General features: G+C 42.5%; 1 protein-coding gene across 1 annotated transcript; it reads left to right on the top strand.

Moving 5' to 3' along the window:
- The first annotated feature begins 898 nt into the window (after positions 1 to 898).
- Positions 899 to 21626, top strand: LOC126279044 (uncharacterized). The gene is made up of 2 exons (XM_049979450.1): positions 899 to 1148; positions 19652 to 21626. Exons 1-2 carry the CDS (start codon positions 1144 to 1146, stop codon positions 20265 to 20267), a joined length of 621 nt encoding a protein of 206 aa, XP_049835407.1. The 5' UTR covers positions 899 to 1143; the 3' UTR covers positions 20268 to 21626.
- The last annotated feature ends 323 nt before the right edge of the window (positions 21627 to 21949 follow it).

Genomic DNA, 21949 nt, shown 5'->3' with positions numbered 1-21949 from the left:
CCAGAACCTCATGGGCTCTCTACCTGCCCGTTTCGCAGCTGTCCGCGAGGAGGTGGCTATTCAGGTTTTTGACTTGTGGTCACGTTTATGTGACTGGACAGTGTATTATTCCTCTTGCGTCAAATGAAAGGGTAAATAATTAAGACAGTGCAAGAACAGTTTGGCCGCATGCTCGACACCTACAGACGGCCATCGTGTTTTCTACGTACACGGGCGGCGCAATTAGAATACATAGAAGCCTGAGTAACGACATACACAAAATCAGCCAACTGATACACCAAATCGTTCATATTGCCATGTTCTGCGTTAATCATACTCTGCGAATGCACTGAGTTGTCCAAAATTAGATATCGCAGGATGCGGTAGATTGGTGGAAGTATGTAAGGTTTCATTTTGGGAAGGAGGGAATGCAGTGAAATGTCCTGCTGCCGATCAAATGCTGTGATAATACCAAACGGAGGCTCAGCGTGGCACGTGTCGGAGCATGGTCCTGTTCAAACGTACCACGAACGAGTTTCCCCTCATTGCAAGATGTGGTCGTGTAGCACTTCAGTGTAAACGTTTTGATTCATAGTAGATTGCACCTCAATCAGATGAAGCACTGCCGTCTAACCAACACATCGTGTAAGTACTGGACACATGCCTCCGTCTTTTCGAATATTACTGACTGAAATTTATTTTTGTCTCTTGTGACGCATTAATAAGAAAAACTTACGGTCGACATAAGCGCCCATATTCAGTTCTCTGGCAAAAGCGACGACGATATACGTGGAACGCTCGCACTGAAGTTTTTCCCGTAAAAATGAGGCCCTACTGCTGACGCTGAAGGGGTTGCATTCACCTGCCGACAATGGAGGGCGCAACATGGGCAGTTCCCACGCTACGGACATGCACCGTCAGCTGTTTCGCTTTCGGTATAAAAGAAGACGTGCTGTAATGGTCCCACTGCATTCTGTGAGCAGTGTGTAGATTTTTGCACCAAAATTAGAACGTGGAGAGAAGTTATTTGTTGTGAGACTATATACTGTCGCATAACAAAGAAGCTGTTGTATTTCTCCGTACGGCGACCAAATTTGTGTTGCGAAACAGCACCGAAGACTGCGAGATCAAAATTTCTGCGGCTCCCTGTCAACGTCATCAGATATGATGTAAGTAAGATATCCATTACTGAACGGCCTTGCTAAAGTTTTTATAAAAACACTTGTGTAAATTCTCTGATATAACTTCCTAGTTATCGAGTAGAAAACTGCACTATAGAACGGAGGCAAGTGCAGTAACTCAACTATACCACACTCTGCAGCAGTTATTAGTGTTTCTCCCCATCCTTTTCACGTACGGAGCGTAGGAACAATGATTGCTTTGATTCCTGTGTGCAAGTCTACTCTTGCTCAGTGGCCCTGTGGGGGCGACACTTGTTCTGTTGGCAGAAGAGCCAACACCGTGTTACTAGTAGAGGCCGAAATGCACGCGTTTTAGTTCACGCAGGCTGGCGTGAGGAGGGAAAAACTATACTGACGTGAGGTCTGGAACATGACAAGGAATTAGAATTCAGAAAGCGGACGTAATTAGTTTGATACTTACCTTCAGTCCATTAATGATGAACGTCGCTCTTGTCGGTACATGATTCACAATATTATCTGTTCAGAATACATTCTTGAAGTAACTGAATATGGCGCCTTGCTAAGTCGTAGCAAATGACGTAGCTGAAGGCTATGCTAAACTGTTCTCGCGGCAAATGAGAGGTTGTACAAATGGGGCGAGTTCTAGGGAGTCTCTCTAGACCTGTCGTGTGGGGGCGCTCGGTCTGCAGTCACTGATAATGGTGACACGCGGGTCCGAAGTTTACTAACGGACCGCGGACGATTTAAAGGCTACCACCTAGCAAGTGTAGTGTCTGGCGGTGACACCACAACACTTAGAGGTCTACAGTATATTCCTAGGTTTCTCATTCAATGCTGCTTGTTTAAGGTATGTGTGTGCGCCTTAGAGGAATATCTGGCGTCTGCCCTCCATCGTGTTCCAGCCCAGGGTTCCCAGAATCTGTGTTCAAATGGTTCAAATGGCTCTGAGCACTATGGGATTTAACATCTGAGGTCATCAGTCCCCTAGAATTTAGAACTACTTAAACCTGACTAACCAAACGGCATTAAACACATCCATGCCCGAGGCAGGATTCGAACCTGCGACCGTAGCGGTCGCGCGGCTCCAGACTGTAGCGCCTAGAACCGCTCGGCCACCCTAACCGGCGTGAGCGTGAAAAATACTCTTAAACGTTTGAAATTATGTGTGAGCTTTGTTGCAACTCACTAAGTGCACTCATACCAGGTGACCATATTGTGGCCACTTACCCGTCGTCAACTACGCTACTTCTTCACCCCCACCCCTTCGAGAGATGGCTGGTTCTTACCCCACAGTGATTCTTTCCAGACAGTAGGCCAAACGTGTACCAAGTTTCGTTGAAATCGATACAATGGTTTAGGAGAAGATATGGAACATAAACATACAAAGATACGTTCTCGTACATCCACTTTCATAATAATTGTATGGATTGCGTCACCTGCAAAATACTCGAGGCTGCTGTTTATATTGTCTGAAAGGTATATAAAATGAACAAGAAGGGTACCGACATAATTCGGTCGCACGCGCCACTAATTACCTCTACACCTACCGATAGTTCTCCATTCTGTATCCGATCGAATAAGAAATCCACAATTCAGTTACAAATATCTTTTGATATATTCCATACGGCCGAATTTTGTTGATACGCTTTCGTGTGACCTTGAGCCACTTGTGGAATTCTTTTCGGAGGTCACTGCACATGTCTGACTGCGTTGACCCACGGTTTACAGAATTTCGTGCGGCAGATGACGGATGCTTTCGGAGGCGTTGCTGGTTGGCCTCTAGCAGGTAATCGTTTCGACACACCCCGCTATATTTCAATTCATAGTATTTTCTAATATTCGACAACACGTGAATGTACTCAAGATTTTGCTGTAGTTTTGTGGGTTACTCCCGTTAGCCTTTTTGTATACGGGTATAATCTGTCCAGTCTTCCAAGTAATGAGCACAATTTTATGTTAGAGGGATCTACAGTATATAATGGCGCAAATGTGGGCTGACGCAGCTACAGATTCCGAATAGAATCCGACAGGGATACCTTCGGACGCTGCACCTTCTCTTATTTTAGCGTTTTCTTCTGTTTCTCTAAATTCTTGGCACTAACATCTAAATCACTTATCATTGTAACGGCGCTAGAATTATTTTTATGTAGAACTCATATTTTCCTCTGTAACGAAATATTTGAAAACAGTGTTCAGAATTCCTGACGTTTCTTTGCTACCCTGAAATTCTGTTCCTGTGTCATCCATGATAGTCTGGTCATCCGTTTGTATAGATAGAATTTGTTTGGGTTTTGTGAGAGGTCTTACGATAATATTTCGTTTTGTTTTACATCTATTGTGCAGTAGTCGCTATTCCTGTACACGTTGGAGAATGTATAGCATGGAGGGTCCCTCCCGCCTCGAGTTGTTCTATCACGTGCATACCTATAGAGTGCTTGATTAACTATTCTTCTACAGTTCTGTACAAGATACTAACCAGAACTCATTGTTTCAAGTTTCTCCTTCAGATAAGACGTAGCGCCTCTTCATTTAGTTTACTAAACACATAGACCTTTAATGCTTGTTTTAATTTCCCTTTTTACTTCAGCATACTAGTTGCTATAACTGCATCATTGTCACTGATACTATTTTCAATGTGGACGTCCTCCAAGAGATCAGGTTTATTTGTTGCCAGTAGCTCTAAGACAGTTTCATTGTGAATGTAGCTTTCTAAGAAGGTATATACTATCGTTTCTGACGACTTTTCTCTGTGGCTGAATCTGATGGTAGGTAGAAGAATCCAATTATAAGTTTATATGCACCCTCGACAATGTTTTGCACAAACCATCTCGCACGCAGTTTCCTGAGTCTCTTGTCTACTGGTATCTATTCACAATCTCCCTTTAATGTTAACCTATTTCATCGAAATACACTCGTATTTGCACCAAAAATCTCACTGCCGTGAGTTTCAGGTTTTAACCAGCTCTCTGTACATAGTTGTAGGACCGCTCCATTGCTCCATTCGAAAGCGCTTCAAAAGTTTTTTTTTTTTTTTTTTTTTTTTTTCGAATGCTTCATTATCTCCGTAGCGGGTGGTGAGGTGGCTGCTCTAAAAACGCGGAGAGTAGTGTACCTAGGAACACATTATGTTCCCTGGTCAGTGTTTGTGTTTGGGTCTAGCGACCAGTTTCATAGTTGTATGAAGGACTGCGCGCTACAGAACTCCACAGGCAGTTTCCGGCGTTTTCTGCAGTTCCTGTCGTTCCGAGACATCAGGTTATGTTTTATGCAGCATTTTTAATTTTTTGAGTTCTACACACTTAAGTGCAGTGTCGTATATTGTAGCTGTATTGAAGATGATGTTAAAATCTTCGATTACAGATTTTTTGGTGAGTAGAATTCTGTACTTTTTGAAACTAGTTGTACTGGGTGAACATTAAAAAAACCGTCATAGTGCAGGGACGAATTACTGACTGAAAGTGGAGGAAAAAAAGGATCTATGAACGTGTGTCCGGAAATGGACGGTGTGCCTGGAACGACAACAAACCGTCCCGGAACGCAGTGCAGACGTTCAAAGTTACCGCATGGGTTGCAGTGCCATGCAGCACACGAGTGCTCATTCTTCGGCTTTCACCAGGCCAGCGAGCCGCTTGCGTGGTGGTCGTGCTAGGGTTCGCAACAGTATCCTGCAGAACCCGATCCTCCAAATCAGGCGTACGCGCAGTCCGCCGGATCTCTGCACGTTCTTCTGTCTGTAAGGAACACGATCACACAGTCATTCCAAAGGGGCCTGAAATGATGTGTGCCATAGACACGGGTCCCCAGGTAGATTCCGTGTTTCTTGACTTCCGCAAGGCGTTTGATACAGTTCCCCACAGTCGTTTAATGAACAAAGTAAGAGCATATGGACTACCAGACCAATTGTGAGATTGGATTGAAGAGTTTCTAGATAACAGAACGCAGCATGTCATGCTCAATGGAGAGAAGTCTTCCGAAGTGATTTCAAGTGTGCCGCAGGGGAGTGTCGTAGGACCGTTGCTATTCACAATATATATAAATAACCTTGTGGATAACATCGGAAATTCACTGTGGCTTTTTGCGAATGATGCTGTAGTATATCGAGAGTTTGTAACATTGCAAAATTGTGCTGAAATGCAGGAGGATCTGCAACGAATTGAGGCGTGGAGCAGGGAATGACAATTGAATCTCAATGTAGGCAGAATACACAGAAAGAAAGATCCTTTATCATTTAGCTACAATATAGCAGGTCAGCAACCGGAAGCAGTTAATTCCATAAATTATCTGGGAGTAGGCATTAGGAGTACTTTAAAATGGAATGACCATATAAAATTAATCGTCGTTAAAGCAGATGCCAGACTGAGACCCATTGGAAAAATCCTAAGGGCATGCAGTCCGAAAACAAAGGAAGTTGGTTACAGTACACTTGTTCGCCCACTGCTTGAATACTGCTCACCGGTGTGGGATACTTACCAGATAGGGTTGATAGAAGAGATAGAGAAGATCCAACGGAGAGCAGCGGGCTTCGTTACACGATCATTTAGTAATCGTGGAAACGTTACGGGGATGATAGATAAACTCCAGTGGAAGACTCTGCAAGACAGGCGCTCAGTAGCTAGGTACGGGCTTGTCACAGAGGAGTCAAGCAGTATATTGCTCCTTCCTACGTACGTCTCGCGAAAAGACCATGAGGGTAAAATCAGAGAGATTAGAGCGCACACAGAGGCATGTCAGGTGTGACAGCCGTGGATGGTCTCCCCGACGGCTGCAAATCGTGGAGCTCCGCCGAACCGCCTTCTGGTGACCTCACCATCCGTGCCCAGCGACTAACTGTACTTCTGTCGGCAGCAGATGCTCCATATACTTTGCACAAACGTTTGTGAATATTGCTTCCCGACAGATTCTTTCTCTGCAGTGAGAAATTCAATGACGGCACTTTCCTTGTAACGTACATCACCTACAGACGCCATTTTGAAACTGTTCTGCAGCTACGCTATCCGTCGGAAGTGACTGAATCTTGGCGCGCTCACTCAGGAGACTTTAAACAATACATACGTAACGTTTCGCAGTCGCACCATTGTTTTCCACTCAGAAAAAAATGCGATGCATTACTTTCTGGGCAACGCTCGTGCATACTGACAAGATTTAATTTTGAATGGAATATTTGTTTTTGGTAGATAGTCATGTTGTACGTTGGAAAATTTTTTTCACGTTTGGAAAAACTTTCCTTTTCCGCACTTATTTTTGTAGTTTCAGAAAGACTGCAGCAAGCAAAAATTTACTGATATTATGAACAATGAAGTAAGAAAACACATGAAACTTCTATTACAGGCTGCCCGGGGTGGCCGAGCGGTTCTATGCGCTACAGTCTGGAACTGCTCGACCGCTACGATCGCAGGTTCGAACCCTCCCTCGGGCATGGGTGTGTGTGATGTCCTTAGGTTAGTTAGGTTTAAGTAGTTCTAAGTTGTAGGCGACTGATGACCTCAGAAGTTAAGTCCCATTGTGCTCAGAGCCATTTTTTTTCTATTGCAGGACTGGCTAGAGGATAAAGTGTGAAGAGTGTTCTAAGGCACAACACTCCCCTTACATTATAGTTCTCACTGCCATGACGAATGTCAACGGAAGTTGGAATGTGGTGCGCTATGGAAATTCCGAAGTCTCTGGTTCAAGATTTCGTCTCACAACCAGGAGTCACGATGGTTTCTTAATAATGCTGTTTGCTTCGTCGAATTTCCCTGTGCAAGGCGATCTCCTCTACTTGCTCTGCAAGTCGCTGGAACGACCCAAATATGACCTCGAGGACGTGACGGCAGATGTCTTTCTTTCTCCCAACAAGCGCCACGTCTGTTTCCTTTTGCGCACTGTTTGCTCAGCGGCTGCCAGAACAGCTTCCTTAACGCGTTCAGTGCAATCTCCGGCCATACAGACCGCGTGTGCTGCACGTGTTACCGGAGACGTTCGTATCGCGGCACAGGGTCCGGGATCGTAATTTTGAACGCCCTCTTTGGTGACGATCGTTGTCTCTTTTTGGTCTTATTTCTTCATTTCTGCTGTACTTATCGCAATAAACGTGTTCTCTATCTGTTATTGTCTTCCTTTTCTTGCGTTTTGTGTTCTTGCTACCGCAACAGGAAATCTTTTCCAGCCATGCATTGCTGTGTGATTTTTTCGTCTTGGTATACTCTCCTGAACGTTTGTGCTGAAACAACTTGTAGATTTTGCTCCTGGATTCAACAGAAATGGCGACTCGTATGTCGTGAATCAAAGTTGTTGATTTCGGAATGAATTGTTTATAGCAATAAGAGAGAAGGAAGGCTGCTACTCACGATATAGCGGAGATGGTGAGTCGCGATAAGCACAATAAAAATATTCATACAATCATAGCTTTCGGCCATTAAGGCCTCTGTCAGCAGTAGACACACACACACACACACACACACACACACACACACACACACACACACTAACGCAAGCGCAACTTGCACGCACGATTGCAGTCTCAGAGGGCTGAAACTACAGTGTGTGTCGGCACTGCCTACAGAGACGTCCAGCCAGTTGAGCAAAAAAGTTTCTCGACTATGATCCGCAGGTCACCTCGAATGAGAGTGTCCTCGCGTTGGAACATTCCAGCAATCACATCTGTGTGCTGCTGACCAGCACGCGCGAGATCTGACAGGTTAGCGCGACCTTGCTGCGATGATGACAAGCGCGTCGCCCAACGATTCGCTGTGGTTTTCTTCACTGCCAGGTCTCGGCAGACATCGTGCAAGCTCTTATCAATACCTACGATGCCTTGCTTTTCCACGAACAGAAACTGAGTGAGAGCATCTCCGTTACACACGCCACTTTGAAGGCGACTTATAGCGCCGCCACCTGTGCGAACTTCATGAAACTATAAGACCTGAAGCGGGGATATTCCACGATGTCTCACAACAATCCGATATACAGGGTGGTCCATTGATAGTGACCGGGCCCAATATCTCACTAAATAAGCATCAAACGAAAAAACTACAAAGAACGAAACTCGTCTAGCTTGAAGGGGTAAACCATATGGCGCTGCCATACATCAAACGGATATCCATTTTTTTAAAACAGTAACCCCCATTTTTATTACATATTCACGTGTAGTACGTAAAGAAATATGAATGTTTCAGCTGGATAACTTTTTTCTCTTTGTGATAGATGGTGCTGTAATAGTCACAAACATATAAGTAGGTGGTATCACGTTACATTCCACCAGTGCGGACGGTATTTGCTTCGTGATACATTATCCGTGTTCAAATGGACCGTTTACCAATTGCGGAAAAGGTCGATATCGTGCTGATGTGTGGCTGTTGTGATCAAAATGCCCAACGGGCGTGTGCTATGTATGCTGCTCGGTATCCTCGACGACATCATCCAAGTGTCCGGACCGTTCGCCGAATAGTTACGTTATTTAAGGAAACAGGAAGTGTTCAGCCACATGAGAAAAGTCAACCACGACCTGCAACAAATGATGATACCCGAGTAGGTGTTTTAGCTGCTGTCGTGGCTAATCGGCACATCAGTAGCAGACAAATTGCGAGAGAATCGGGAATCACAAAAACGTCGGTGTTGAGATTGCTACATCAACATCGATTGCGCCCGTACCATATTTCTATGTACCAGAATTGCATGGTGACGACATTGAACGTAGTGTACAGTTCTGCCACTGGGCACAAGAGAAATTACGGGACGATGATAGATTTTTTTGCACGCGTTCTATTTAGCGACGAAGCGTCATTCACCAATAGTGGTATCGTAAACCGGCATAATATGCACTGTTGGGCTACGGAAAATCCACGATGGCTGCGACAAGTGGAACATAAGCGACCTTGGCGGGTAAATGTACGGTGCGGCATTATGGGAGGAAGGATAATTGGCGCCCATTTTATAGATGGCAGTCTAAATGGTGCAATGTATGCTGATTTCCTACGTAATGTTCTACCGAAGTTACTACAAGATGTTTCACTACATGACAGAATGGCGATGTAATTCCAACATGATGCATGACCGGCACATGGCTCGCGTTCGGTTGAAGCGGTATTGAATAGCATATTTCATGACAGGTGGATTGGTCGTCGAAGCACCATAGCATGGCCCGCATGTTCACTGGATCTGACGTCCCCGGATTTTTTTCTGTGGAGAAAGTTGAAGGATATTTGCTATCGTGATCCACAGACAACGCCTGACAACATGCGTCAGCGCATTGTTAATACATGTGCGAACATTACAGAAGGCGAACTACTCACTGTGTAGAGGAATGTCGTTACACGTATTGCCAAATGCATTGAGGTTGACGGACATCATTTTCAGCATTTATTGCATTAATGTCGTATATACAGGTAATCACGCTGTAACAGCATGCGTTCTCAGAAGTGATAAGTTCGCAAAGGTACATGTATCACATTGGAACAACCGAAATAAAATGTTCAAACGTACCAACGTTCTGTATTTTAATTTAAAAAAACTACCTGTTACCAACTGTTCGTCTAAAATTGTGAGCCATATGTTTGTGACTATTACAGCGGTATCTGTCACAAAACGAAAAAAGTGGTTCAACTAAAACATTCATATTTCTTTACGTAATATACGAATAGGTAATAAAAATGGTGGTTCCTATTTTTAAAAAACGCAGTTGATAGCCGTTTGACCTAGTCCAGTGCCATCTAGCGGGCCACCCATACCCTATCTGTTTTCCCCCTTCAAGTTAACAAGTTTCGTTCTTTGTAGTTTTTTCGTTTGACGCTTATTTCGTGAGACATTTGGCACTGTCACGATCAGTGGACCACCCTGTATATAGAATGATTCACACTCACACATATATCAATGATTCGCATAATAATTTACATTGGTTGAAAACATATTACTTTGATCACGATGTGCTCCCGTCATTACCATGCGATGTCACTCTAAACGACAATTCTGTGTGGAACATTCATGCTACCAGACAACTTTCCTGCCGTGCGCTGCTTACCTCACCTAAGTAATTTAAAAAACGATCATGTTCACTTATTTAACGTTGTTCTCTGAATAATTTTTTTCGTAGTTCACGAACTAAGTATTCTACGGCACACAAGTAGCTGGAAGTAGGTACTTAATGCTACCGTGTGAAGCCTAGCTGCGTCGCTAGTGCTATTATAAAATGTAGCTTTCTCAGGTGTCATGAATATTTCCATGCAACAGGCTAAACGTTTGGGTTGTTGATGTTATGGCTGCCGTTGTTGTTGCTGTTGTGATCCTCGAAACGAGGAATGGGTTGCTTCAGCTATTCTGTCCTGTGCAACTCTCTTCCTCTCTGCATAAGCATTGCAACTCATACACCCAAGAGCCCTCTTAATGTAGTCGGGTCTCGAGTTTCTCCCGCACCCCTTATTTTCTCCATTTCCCTTTGATGGATCTTATCACAAGGGGACATCAATAAACTCTGTTGTCTAACTTAAAACTTTCTCCTTCACATACATCGCTGGCCACTAAAACATCGACAGCAGGAAGGAGTAATCGCACATAATGAAATTGTGCTTATTGCGCGTATAAAGCAAAATAAAAAGAACGTTTAATTATATGTGAGGGTAATATGGTGGTGTACCCAGAGTGAAGTTTGGCACACAGACCTACAGCCTCTGGCAACAAGAATAGCCCAGTCAACGAAGATCAAAAATGACCGAATAGGGAAAAAATCCTGTAGTTACAAATTTTTGTACACTATTACGAGTGAATGTCATGAACTACATACTAAATAATCCCCACTGGAGGGTGGCAGAGTGGGATGGTATTTGGGTGGGGCTTCTAATAGCATTTTTTTTATAATGTTTACCTGACGCACCCGAAAGCCGAAGCTGTTAGTGACAATGTTTTCTGGTACAAATTTAAACTAAATTACATTTCCTACAGAAAATAATTTCAGCGGTACAAGGGACTCTTTGTCGTTCATAACCCAGCTTTTGCCTTGCCCTACACTGAGCTGCCGTGCTCTCATACCGATGCATGCAATTTTTAAAGAATGGGGCACTCCTGCTTTACCTTTCGCTCGCCATAGTACTGACGATATTATATGTACAGTAAATTTTGAATAGGAGCGATGAATATGCCTTGATCTTTTAACATTGTGAGTATACAGGGTGTTTCAAAAAGGACTTTACAACTTTTAAAAGTCATATAAATTTATTGAAAGAAGATATAGAGCTGGGTTTAGTGTTATTTTGTAGGAAAACACATCAAGTTTTTTACCTTAAACTAAAGATGTTGTATGTGACTTCCGTTGGTTATCCCGCACACATACCATCGGAAGTCAATTTCCTCCCAAACTCGCTGTAGCACTGCAGGTGTAGCTTTCTCAGTAGCGCCCTAAATTCTTGCTGTAAGTCCAGGTGGAGAAGCCGGCACAGGAGGTGCAAACACAATACCCTCGATGAAGACGCACAAAAAAAAATGTGAATGATGTCAGGTCTGGGGAAAGTAGAGGCCATGCAATTGACGCATCACGGCCAATCCCTTGACCTCGGACGTCACCCGGGTAGTAGGCTGGTGCACTTTCTTGCAAGAAGTAAACTCTTCGTTCTTGGTCATCCTCATCGAAGTGTGGTGTCAAAAATTGCTATAACATATCCAGGTACAGTCCCCCATTGATAGTTCTCTCACGAAAAGAAAATGAGTCGTACACATTGTTCTTGCATAATGCACAAAGAGCGTTCAGTTTAGGGCTATCACGAACATGTTGCAATGTTTGATGTGGATTTTCACTGGCCCAAATCCTAAAGTTATGTGTGTTAACCTTGCCACTTAAGCGAAAAGTCGACCTGTCATAAAAGATGATTTTGTCCAAGAAAGTTCATCCTCATGCAATCGATTTAACATATCCGCACAGAAGTCCTTGACAGCAATTTCATCAGTGTTTTGTATCCCTTGTACAATCGTCAATCTGTACGATTTCAAATGCAAACACACACCAAATAGTCGTATGTGGAATTTGCAGTTCACGAGATGCACTCCGGACCCATTCCGTAGCACTGTTGACAAAGCGTTGCCTCACTCGCTCAGCGACGTCGTCAGATGTGCTTGAACGACCTAATGATTTTCCATGTCTTACCGAACACTCTATTTATATAAACCATTTATGCCACTCATAAACTGTAGGCCTACTGGAAGGATCTTTAGCGTACTTTGTACGGAAATTGCGCTAAATAGTTGTCGCCGACTTCGATTCTTCAAACCAAAACACACAGCTAACACGTTCGGGTCCAGTGAAGACAGCCATCTTTAACGTAACTGCCGCTAGCGCTCCTTATGGTGCGATATAGCACTAGCGAATTACGCGAAACAGAATTGACACTACAATCACCTCCGCAGGTACTATGAATTAATTTATAAGAATTATCAAAGTTGTTAAGTTCTTTCTGAAACACGCTGTATTTTAGACATTCCTTTACTAATTTTAATATCCTCAAAATGTGGTGACACTGTACTGTGCTTTTTACCATGTAGGTTCACCTGATGATGTGTCTTAAAGCCGCGAAAGCTGCCGTGTTTTAATAAACAACAATTTTACCAGCTGAAGGAGAGTTCTTCCTAACATCAGTTGTTTTTTCACCTGAAATTTTGAGACCAGTTCTAACTGCTATTTCCTCCAGAAGCTTTATGTGAATAACTGCACCATTCAGATTTTCTGAAAGTGTTGCAAGATCGTCGGCAAAAACCAGGCTTTTTATCTTAATTCCATTTTTTTTCTTTTAGAATTATTGGTTCTGTTTTGTGATATTTTAGCTCTAAATTCAAGATTCCTACAGTTTTTTGTACAAGACAGTTGGAAGACGGTAACAATGGACTCATTGTTACCACCTTCCATAGGCAACAGGTAAGGTGACAAATCATTGGAGGGGACTGATGACTTCAGATGTCCCATAGTACTCAGAGCCATTTGAACCATTTGAACGGTTCATTGTACTACATTCCACGGGCATCTCCTAGACGAGGCGATTCAAAGGATATTTCACACGCAACACCTTGAGCGTAACAGACTCAAATGATAGTGAAAGTGAACTTGGCTGAATGGAAGAATATGATACTAAGTAATCCCTTTTCTCATTGCATGTACATACATTTTGGTAGAAATTCGGATCTGGAAAGGAGAGGAGGCAATGAGCCACAACACAACATTTTTCGTTAAAAGACGCTTTGCAGACCCGTGTCGAAGTACAGGGATGGATCATAAATATCACCGCTGCAAGGAATGCTGCGCGGTTCTCTACAGAATTTCGTAGCTTTTTTCGCTACAGAGGCAAATGGTATGTTTATTGCCTCAGGTATCCCAAGGGGGAGGCGACTGCGCAGCTCACACTTGTTGGAGCGGCAGCATTTTCAGAGGTGGAGAAAGAAATATGTAGTTGAAACAGTGCATTGCCATCATGTGAACAGTGCATGATGAATGTTATAAAGGCCTCAGCCTCTCGTAGAACGCTCACTCGTTGGTTGACAGTCTGAAAATTTAGAGCAAAGGCACATTGATCCCTTTATATCGTTTCTTTGTGGAGTCGGAGTTAGCAGATACGGCGCCAGAAAGTAATGATTTTAAAGTGGGTGAAATAATTCCTGTACGTAGCAGTTTGGTTGGCATACTGCAGCTTCTAAAGGAGACATGTTCTTCACAAAGAGAGGAGAGGTAGCTCGATATATGTAATTTGCAGACAAGAAAGAGCGGAGAGTGCTTAAGGCTCTGGGGGGTGTGGAGAGAGATTTATTTTGTGATCACTCTGATCACAATGGACTCTAAATAGATCAGCATTCAATAAGCTGAGATTTCTGTGTATTAATTACTTGGTTGAAAAACTCTTTCAGGAATCCACAAATATCCATTCTTCTGATGTCTAACCAATTCTATGGCTCGTGCTCCCTACCTAGCAGGGCCAGAACATAAACACTTTTACACACACTCAACACACTCAGAACGATATTTGAGTGAGGAGTGGTAGGGAGCAGACGATAAGAACTGCTTGTATGTTAGTGTAGACATTTAAAGGATAATTGCGATAATCCAGCCCATTGTCTAACAGCATGTTTTATTTAAAATGGTTGAGATGCTTCTACCACAAATTTAACAATAAGTATCGTATTTGTTCGAGTTTCTTGAAATATGTTTGCTAATTTCGCTTTATCACAAGATTCTCTGTGATTTTGTCTATTGTCTCTCTGTACATCAGATCAAATGCTTTTTTTTCTGTTCTCAATATCGACTTTGTTGTGTACAACTTGGTACCCAGTGGCTAGGAGAGGTGGACTAGATGGAGGTGTGGCAACTGTCGTCTTAGGAAAGATGGACGGGAGCGGAAATGATTAGCGAGCAGATTAACAGCTGTTTCAGTGTTAGCGAGGATGGAGCACAAACGACTGTGTCACAGTTTGATGGCTCCGAGCACAAGTGGAAGCTGAGGGCGCTCGTTGTACAGAACAGCCGGAAGTGTGCGTCAGTGGATGCACACCACTGGGTCCGTGAGAACCCTCGCAGCCACTATCTGCAGCTACTGGAAACTTGCTGTTCTGTTACCAGCCTTCACACGTGATGGGATGGTGTCATCATTTAACACCGTAGGATGAGATATTACATTTCATGCATGTGACTCAGATGAACTTATCGCTTCACTGACACGTGTTGCAACCCTCTACCACTAGAGCGCTCTGAAGCCTAGCGTGTAACGTAGCTGTGTCGGCGCGTGGAAACTGAAAACATGAATTCGAAGAGTTTTTCCGCGCATCGAGTTGTTGTTGTGGTCTTCAGTCCAGAGATTGGTTTGATGCAGCTCTCCATGATACTTTATCCTGTGCAGGCTTCTTCATCTCCCAGTACCCATTGCACCCTTCATCAATCTGAATCTGCTTAGTGTATTCATCTCTTGGTCTACCTCTACGATTTTTACCATCTAAGTTGCCCTCCAGTACTAAATTGGTGATCCCTTAATGCCTCAGAACATGTCCTACCAACCGAACCCTTCTTCTGGTCGAATTGTGCCACAAACTCCTCCCCAATTCTATTCAATACCTCCTCATTACTTATGTGATCTACCCATCTAATCTTCAGCATTATTCTGTAGCACAACATTTCGAAAGCTTCTGTTCTCTTCTTGTCTAAACTATTTATCGTCCATGTTTCACTTCCATACATGGCTACGCTCCATACAAATACTTTCAGAAATGACTTCCTGACACTTAAATCAATACTCAATGTCAACAAATTTCTCTTCTTCAGAGACGCTTTCCTTTCCATTGCCAGTCTACATTTTATATCCTCTCCACTTCGACCCTCATCAGTTATTTTGCTCCCCAAATAGCAAGACTCCTTTACTACTTTAAGTGTATCATTTACTAATCTAATTCCCTCAGCATCACCCGACTTAATTCGACTACATTCCATTATCCTCGTTTTGCTTTTTTTGATGTTCATCTTATATCCTCCTTTCAAGACACTGTCCATTCCGTTCAACTGCTCTTCCAAGTCCTTTGCTGTCTCTGACAGAATAACAATGTCATCGGTGAACCTCAAAGATTTATTTCTTCTCCATGGATTTTAATACCTACTCCGAACTTTTCTTTTGTTTCCTTTACTGCTTGCTCAATGTACAGATTGAATAGCATTTGGGAGAGGCTACAACCCTGTCTCACTCCCTTCCCAACCACTGCTTCCCTTTCACGTCCGTCGACTCTTACAACTGCCATCTGGTTTCTGTACAAATTGCAAATTGCCTTTCGCTCCCTGCATTTTACCCCTACCACCTTCAGAATTTGAAAGAGAGTATTCCAGTCGCCATTGTCAAAAGCTATCTCTAAGTCTACAAATGCTAGAAACGTAGGTTTGCCTTTCCCTAATCTTTCTTCTAAGATAAGTCTTAGGGTCAGTATTGCCTCACGTGTACCAACATTTCTACGGAATCCAAACTGATCTTCCCCGAGGTCGGTTTCTACTAGTTCTTCCATTCGTCTGTAAAGAATTTGCGTTAGTATTTTGCAGCTGTGACTTATTAAACTTATAGTTTGGTAATTTTCACATCTGTCAACACATGTTTTCTTTGCGATTGGAATTATTATATCTCCTCTGCTTAGTCATGACAATGCCAGAATACACACGAGCGCTGCTGCATCTGCAGAAATTCCGAGGTCTTGGGTTTACTGTCATGGATCATCCTCAATATAGTCCCAACTGACACCAACCTATTTTTATCTGTTTCCAAACCTTGAAGAACACACTGATCTATCGCTGGGAGAAATGTGTTCATCGCCAGGGTGACTATAAACATTCCACATCTTCATTCCTCATGTCTATATATTTATTTCTCAACATAAAGTTTGATTTATTTAAAGATCTTTGAGTCTTCACACAAAAAACTCGGTGACAGTTCTTTTCATCCGGTCTTCGTACATTGTCTTCGATGTAGAAGTTAGTGGCAACACAATTTATCAATCAGGCCAAAAACGTTGCTACTGCTTGGTGTTGGTCTTATCACTTCACTTTTGATAAATCTCGCCCAGGCAGCAGTCGAACTGTCGGGCTGCTCTAGATGGGTGCGCAGGTGGCTGACACATCGAGTATTCTTCTGTCTGTCTGACATGCGACGTGCTACATGCGCAGACGTTCCACTCATCTTCTAGAGCAGAGATAGATTCTAATTTCGTGTTAAATCATTTGATACTTCCGGGAACATGTCTCTCTGATGGAGTCGACAAATTTGTGACGATGTAGAGAATATACTCATGTCTATTTTTTTCCCTCCTATTGTCGCTGTCATTTTCGAGGTCGTTGTAACTTTTTACATAATGCTGCTCCGAATATATTCCATTTAAAAACTATTCACTGAAGTTGCCTCATCGTAGCCTTCCTTTTAAGGAGAGTTGGAACGCTCTATCCCGACAATATTAAATTTAGTCACTTGCCTTTCCTATATTTCAGAAAAAAAGTAGCCATTGACATGAAACTTTTACAGGACATTAAACTATATGTTGTGAGTCTACTGAAGTACAGTAATTGCATTTCAGCCTCTGCTTCCGGAAATACAATTTTGTAACTACACGGTTAAAATTTTGCGTACTTTTTTTGTACGTTATCCTAAATAATTTTAAATATACATAACGTTATGTTCTACTTTTAGTGTAGTATGTCATTACTTCCTGAAAATTTTAATACTCTACTCGAAGTGGTTTCTGAAATTTAGGGAAAAATGCAACAGAAAATGTAAATTTTTGAGGAACCGCTTGTAAAGTTTCAAAAGACTGCAACTCACTTAATATATGCTAATTTTTTTTTAATTTTCAGTCACTTAGAAGCACCCTGCATCATACTGTATATCATCCTCTTCATCTTTTTCCAAGTTTTCTCTTCTTTTCTTCTCTCTGGACTCCTTAGTGCCCAGCTGTGCTGCGAACTCTGCTTTATCAATGCGATCCAGTTTAGTCCAGGATTGATTCCCATATGCTGCAGCACTTTCACCCTACCACTGTTGCCATCATTAAAAGCAATAACTGCATCACTGGCATCCCACTTTAGTATCTTCATTCCAACAGAAAATTTTTTGGTAAGTCAGTCAATATAGGACTATTGAACGACTCACTGGGATTTTGAGTCTGACCATGCAGACACTTCTTCAGTAATTCCGGATTTTCCAGGTCTCATTAAATAGGTTTTATGATATCCATGACTGCTGCTGGGATGGAACGTTTATGGTTGGATGAACTGTTTGAGTACTGGGCATTGTGGTAATAGCACCATGAATCAGGTCCAGGAGAGCAAAGGTGGTGTACTGGTTTTTCTTCAGTTAACAGTCTCTGGAAGAAGGTAGTCCGTACTGCCTGCTTCACTTTCAACAAATTCTCAGTATTATTTCTAATGATCATCCCATTATACTGCTGTTGTTAATCAATCATTTTGTCAGTCAGCCTGCCTCTGTTAGCTCTTAGCACTTCGACATACAAGCGTGTTTATACTACGAAACGATACGATACTGTTTTTGACAGTGCTACCAATATAAACACGTAATTCAACCTTTATTACACAGCAATCCACAGCGTTCTATATGAAAAATTACCGATTTTCTTAGATCTTGAAGTGATGCTCGTAAAAATTTTAACATTTTAGACAAGTGTAAATTATATTTGAAAAACAAATACTTCGCATGTGAGTTTATAAGTGATATATATCTTTCTATTAGTAAATTTGCAGATTTTATGCCCGCATCTCGTGGTCGGGCGGTAGCGTTCTCGCTTCCCACGCCCGGGTTCCCGGGTTCGATTCCCGGCGGGGTCAGGGATTTTCTCTGCCTTGTGATGACTGGGTGTTGTGTGATGTCCTTAGGTTAGTTAGGTTTAAGTAGTTCTAAGTTCTAGGGGACTGATGACCATAGATGTTAAGTCCCATAATCCTCAGAGCCATTTGAACCATTTTTTTGCAGATTTTATAATCAGATTAAAATCCGAAAGTGTGGAAAAATTCCGCTGTAATTCCCCTTAAACAGAATGTTTGTCCAATAAACAAATCGTGGTATCTATCTTCTGTTAGCCGACATTCCAAGCGAACATTCCTGCCATCGTTTTACCCAAAATTGTGAGTCCGTAATAGCCATAGATGTACATACTAATGACGAAACATAAGCAGTACAAGTCTCCATCAAATGGAGTTCTATAAATTCACTATCAATTTTTTTCCGTCTAAGGAAATATAAATTATTTAGGCTTATAGGCTACTAGGATAACTAGAAAACTCAACAATGTCATTAAGTAGATTCATGTATACAGGGTGTAACAAAAAGGTACGGCCAAACTTTCAGGAAACATTCCTCACACACAAATAAAGAAAAGATGTTACGTGGACATGTGTCCGGAAACGCTTAATTTCCACGTTAGAGCTCATTTTTGTTTCGTCCACCTACGCTCAATGGAGCACGTTAACATGATTTCATACGGGATACTCTACCTGTGCTTCTAGAACACGTGCCTTTACAAGTACGGCACAACATGTGGCTCATGCACAATGGAGCTCCTGCACGTTTCAGTCGAAGTGTTCGTACGCTTCTCAACAACAGATTCGGTGGCCGATGGATTGGCAGAGGTGGACCAATCCCATGGCCTCCACGCTCTCCTGACCTCAACCCTCTTGACTTTCATTTATGGGGGCATTTGAAATCTCTTGTCTACGCAACCCCGGTACCAAATGTAGAGCCTTTTCGTGCTCATATTTTGGTCGGCTGTGATACAATACGCCATTCTCCAGGGCTGCATCAGCGCATTATGGATTCATTGCCACGGAGGGTGGATGCATGTATCCTCGCTAACGGAGGACATTTTGAACATTTCCTGTAACAAAGTGTTTGAAGTCACGCTGCTACGTTCTGTGCCTGTGTGGTTCCATTCCATGATTAATGTGATTTGAAGAGAAGTAATAAGATGAAAGTTTGGCAGTACCTTTTTGTAACACCCCGTCCTTAAATTGTCAGATTGCAGGTACAGCGTCAGATGTCCCTTTTCTTCCGTTTCAGGCGACAATTTGAGTCACCAAATGACTCAGGAGTCAACTACAACCAGCATGGTGGTCAACGGCACTACGTGAGTAGTGAGTGCTGGTCGCCTCGAGATAACGCCTCTCACCGCTTGGATCGGAAAGAACGACACGGCGGCCTTGGTCAGCGCATTAGTGTTGAGAGTGCTGTCATCAGTAGCCGTGACTCCCGCCTGGGACGTACTTCCTCTATGCCCGACTTCACATGGAAGACCGACAAATCACTTCCAGAACTCAAGCGTTTCTCCTCGGAGCACGACGCTTTGAAGACGCCATTGTGTTACTGCACGGAATCGTATTCAGGACTGTCATGTTTCACCAACCAGGACAACTATTTAACAAGTGACCGCCACTTCGCACTGAAAAGAACAATATCAGTAAGTGATTTAACAAAAACTGACCGTGAACTAAACATACTCCCATCAGAACTAGATTTCAGCTCGTTTCCCAGAAATCCTATAGAAGGCACGATAGCACTATCAAGAACTCAAAGCAATAATTCATTAACATCCAATCAATCCTACTTTGTGCCAAAAATCTCTCAATCTGAAACTGAGTTGGTAAACTTGATGGTGACTTTTATTAACTCCTTTTAAAAATGGTCGCTAATCTAAAATAAAAAAAAACAAAATAATGAAGTATTAAGATCAAAATCACAATAGCATGAAACAGCAACTATGCTGGAACAAAAATTTGCTTTCGGCCTGAAGGTGTCATGATAAGAAAATTCATAATTTCATTCTCACAAATCATGCTGATCCCCTAGACGCGGTCTTTGATAATAGTCAATGTATGTGGTACGACAGAACGAGCTTCTAACCCAGAAATGAACTAAAACGCAATTAATTCTGTAAGTCAGTTGTGTGTGCACTGGCAGATAATTCATTTCTATGTACCAAGATGATGTATTAGAAGTCTGCGTTATGTGAACGATGAAGACACTAACCTCAAATAGACTGTAACTAGACGACGAATATGTGGGCTCTGGCAGAAGATCCTTTCTTTGAGTGTACCAAGATTTTGTATTAATAGTCTATGTGATGCGACCGATAAAGTCACTAAACCCAAACAGACTGTAACTCGACGGCGAATATGTGGCCTCTGGCAGAAGATCCTTTCTTTGAGTGTACCAAGATTTTGTATTAGTAGTCTATGTGATGCGACCGATAAAGACACTAAACCCAAACAGACTGTAACTCGATGACGAATATGTGGGCTCTGGCAGAAGATCCTTTCTTTGAGTGTACCAAGATTTTGTATTAGTAGTCTATGTGATGCGACCGATAAAGTCACTAAACCCAAACAGACTGTAACTCGACGACGAATTTGTGGCCTCTGGCAGAAGATCCTTTCTTTGAGTGTACCAAGATTTTGTATTAGTAGTCTATGTGATGCGACCGATAAAGACACTAAACCCAAACAGACTGTAACTCGACGACGAATATGTGGGCTCTGGCAGAAGATCCTTTCTTTGAGTGTACCAAGATTTTGTATTAGTAGTCTATGTGATGCGACCGATAAAGACACTAAACCCAAACAGACTGTAACTCGACGACGAATTTGTGGGCTCTAGCAGAAGATCCTTTCTTTGAGTGTACCAAGATTTTGTATTAGTAGTCTATGTGATTCGACCGATAAAGACACTAAACCCAAACAGACTGTAACTCGACGACGAATTTGTGGGCTCTGGCAGATTATGCTTTTCCGTCTGCATACCAAGATAGGAAATTATTACTGTGTGAACAGTTACCGATAATGACTTTCTTTTCATTTATTATATTACGAAATTATTAATATGTGTCGACTGACAGATAAAGACGTGCTGGCTCATTTCCATGTAATACCAAAATTAATGTATGTTTTGGCAGATGTAACTATTCTAAAGAAATTGTCATGAATTCTCTCCTGGTTGTATGTGTCGTCACAAAATTATAATAATTTTTTTTCGGTCGAATGATGTGGGATTTACTTTTCGTTTTTCTATTTTTCTGCTTTCTATTATATTTATACAGTTATTAGTAGTCGGACTTCTTTGGCATCCATTTGTCCATATTAAGCAGTACTGTGTACGACAAAGTCGTCAATGACGCGGTATGTGAAAGAATACTTCGTGGCACCAACCACGGATTACGCTTTTGCCACGCCGACGGCAATGTCGGAGCGGTCACTGTCGACCATGCCGGCTTAGGAATGCGCACCATACGAGTTTTCGAACTCCCGTTCGAGCTTCCGGCGGAAGACGTTATCGCGGCTTTCCGCCCATATGGCACTCAGGAGG

The sequence above is a fragment of the Schistocerca gregaria genome, chromosome 6, assembly GCF_023897955.1.
Source record: "Schistocerca gregaria isolate iqSchGreg1 chromosome 6, iqSchGreg1.2, whole genome shotgun sequence".
NCBI classification, from domain to species: domain Eukaryota; kingdom Metazoa; phylum Arthropoda; class Insecta; order Orthoptera; family Acrididae; genus Schistocerca; species Schistocerca gregaria.
Note: the sequence above shows the minus strand (reverse complement) of the source record. Positions and strands in the feature narration are given on the sequence as shown.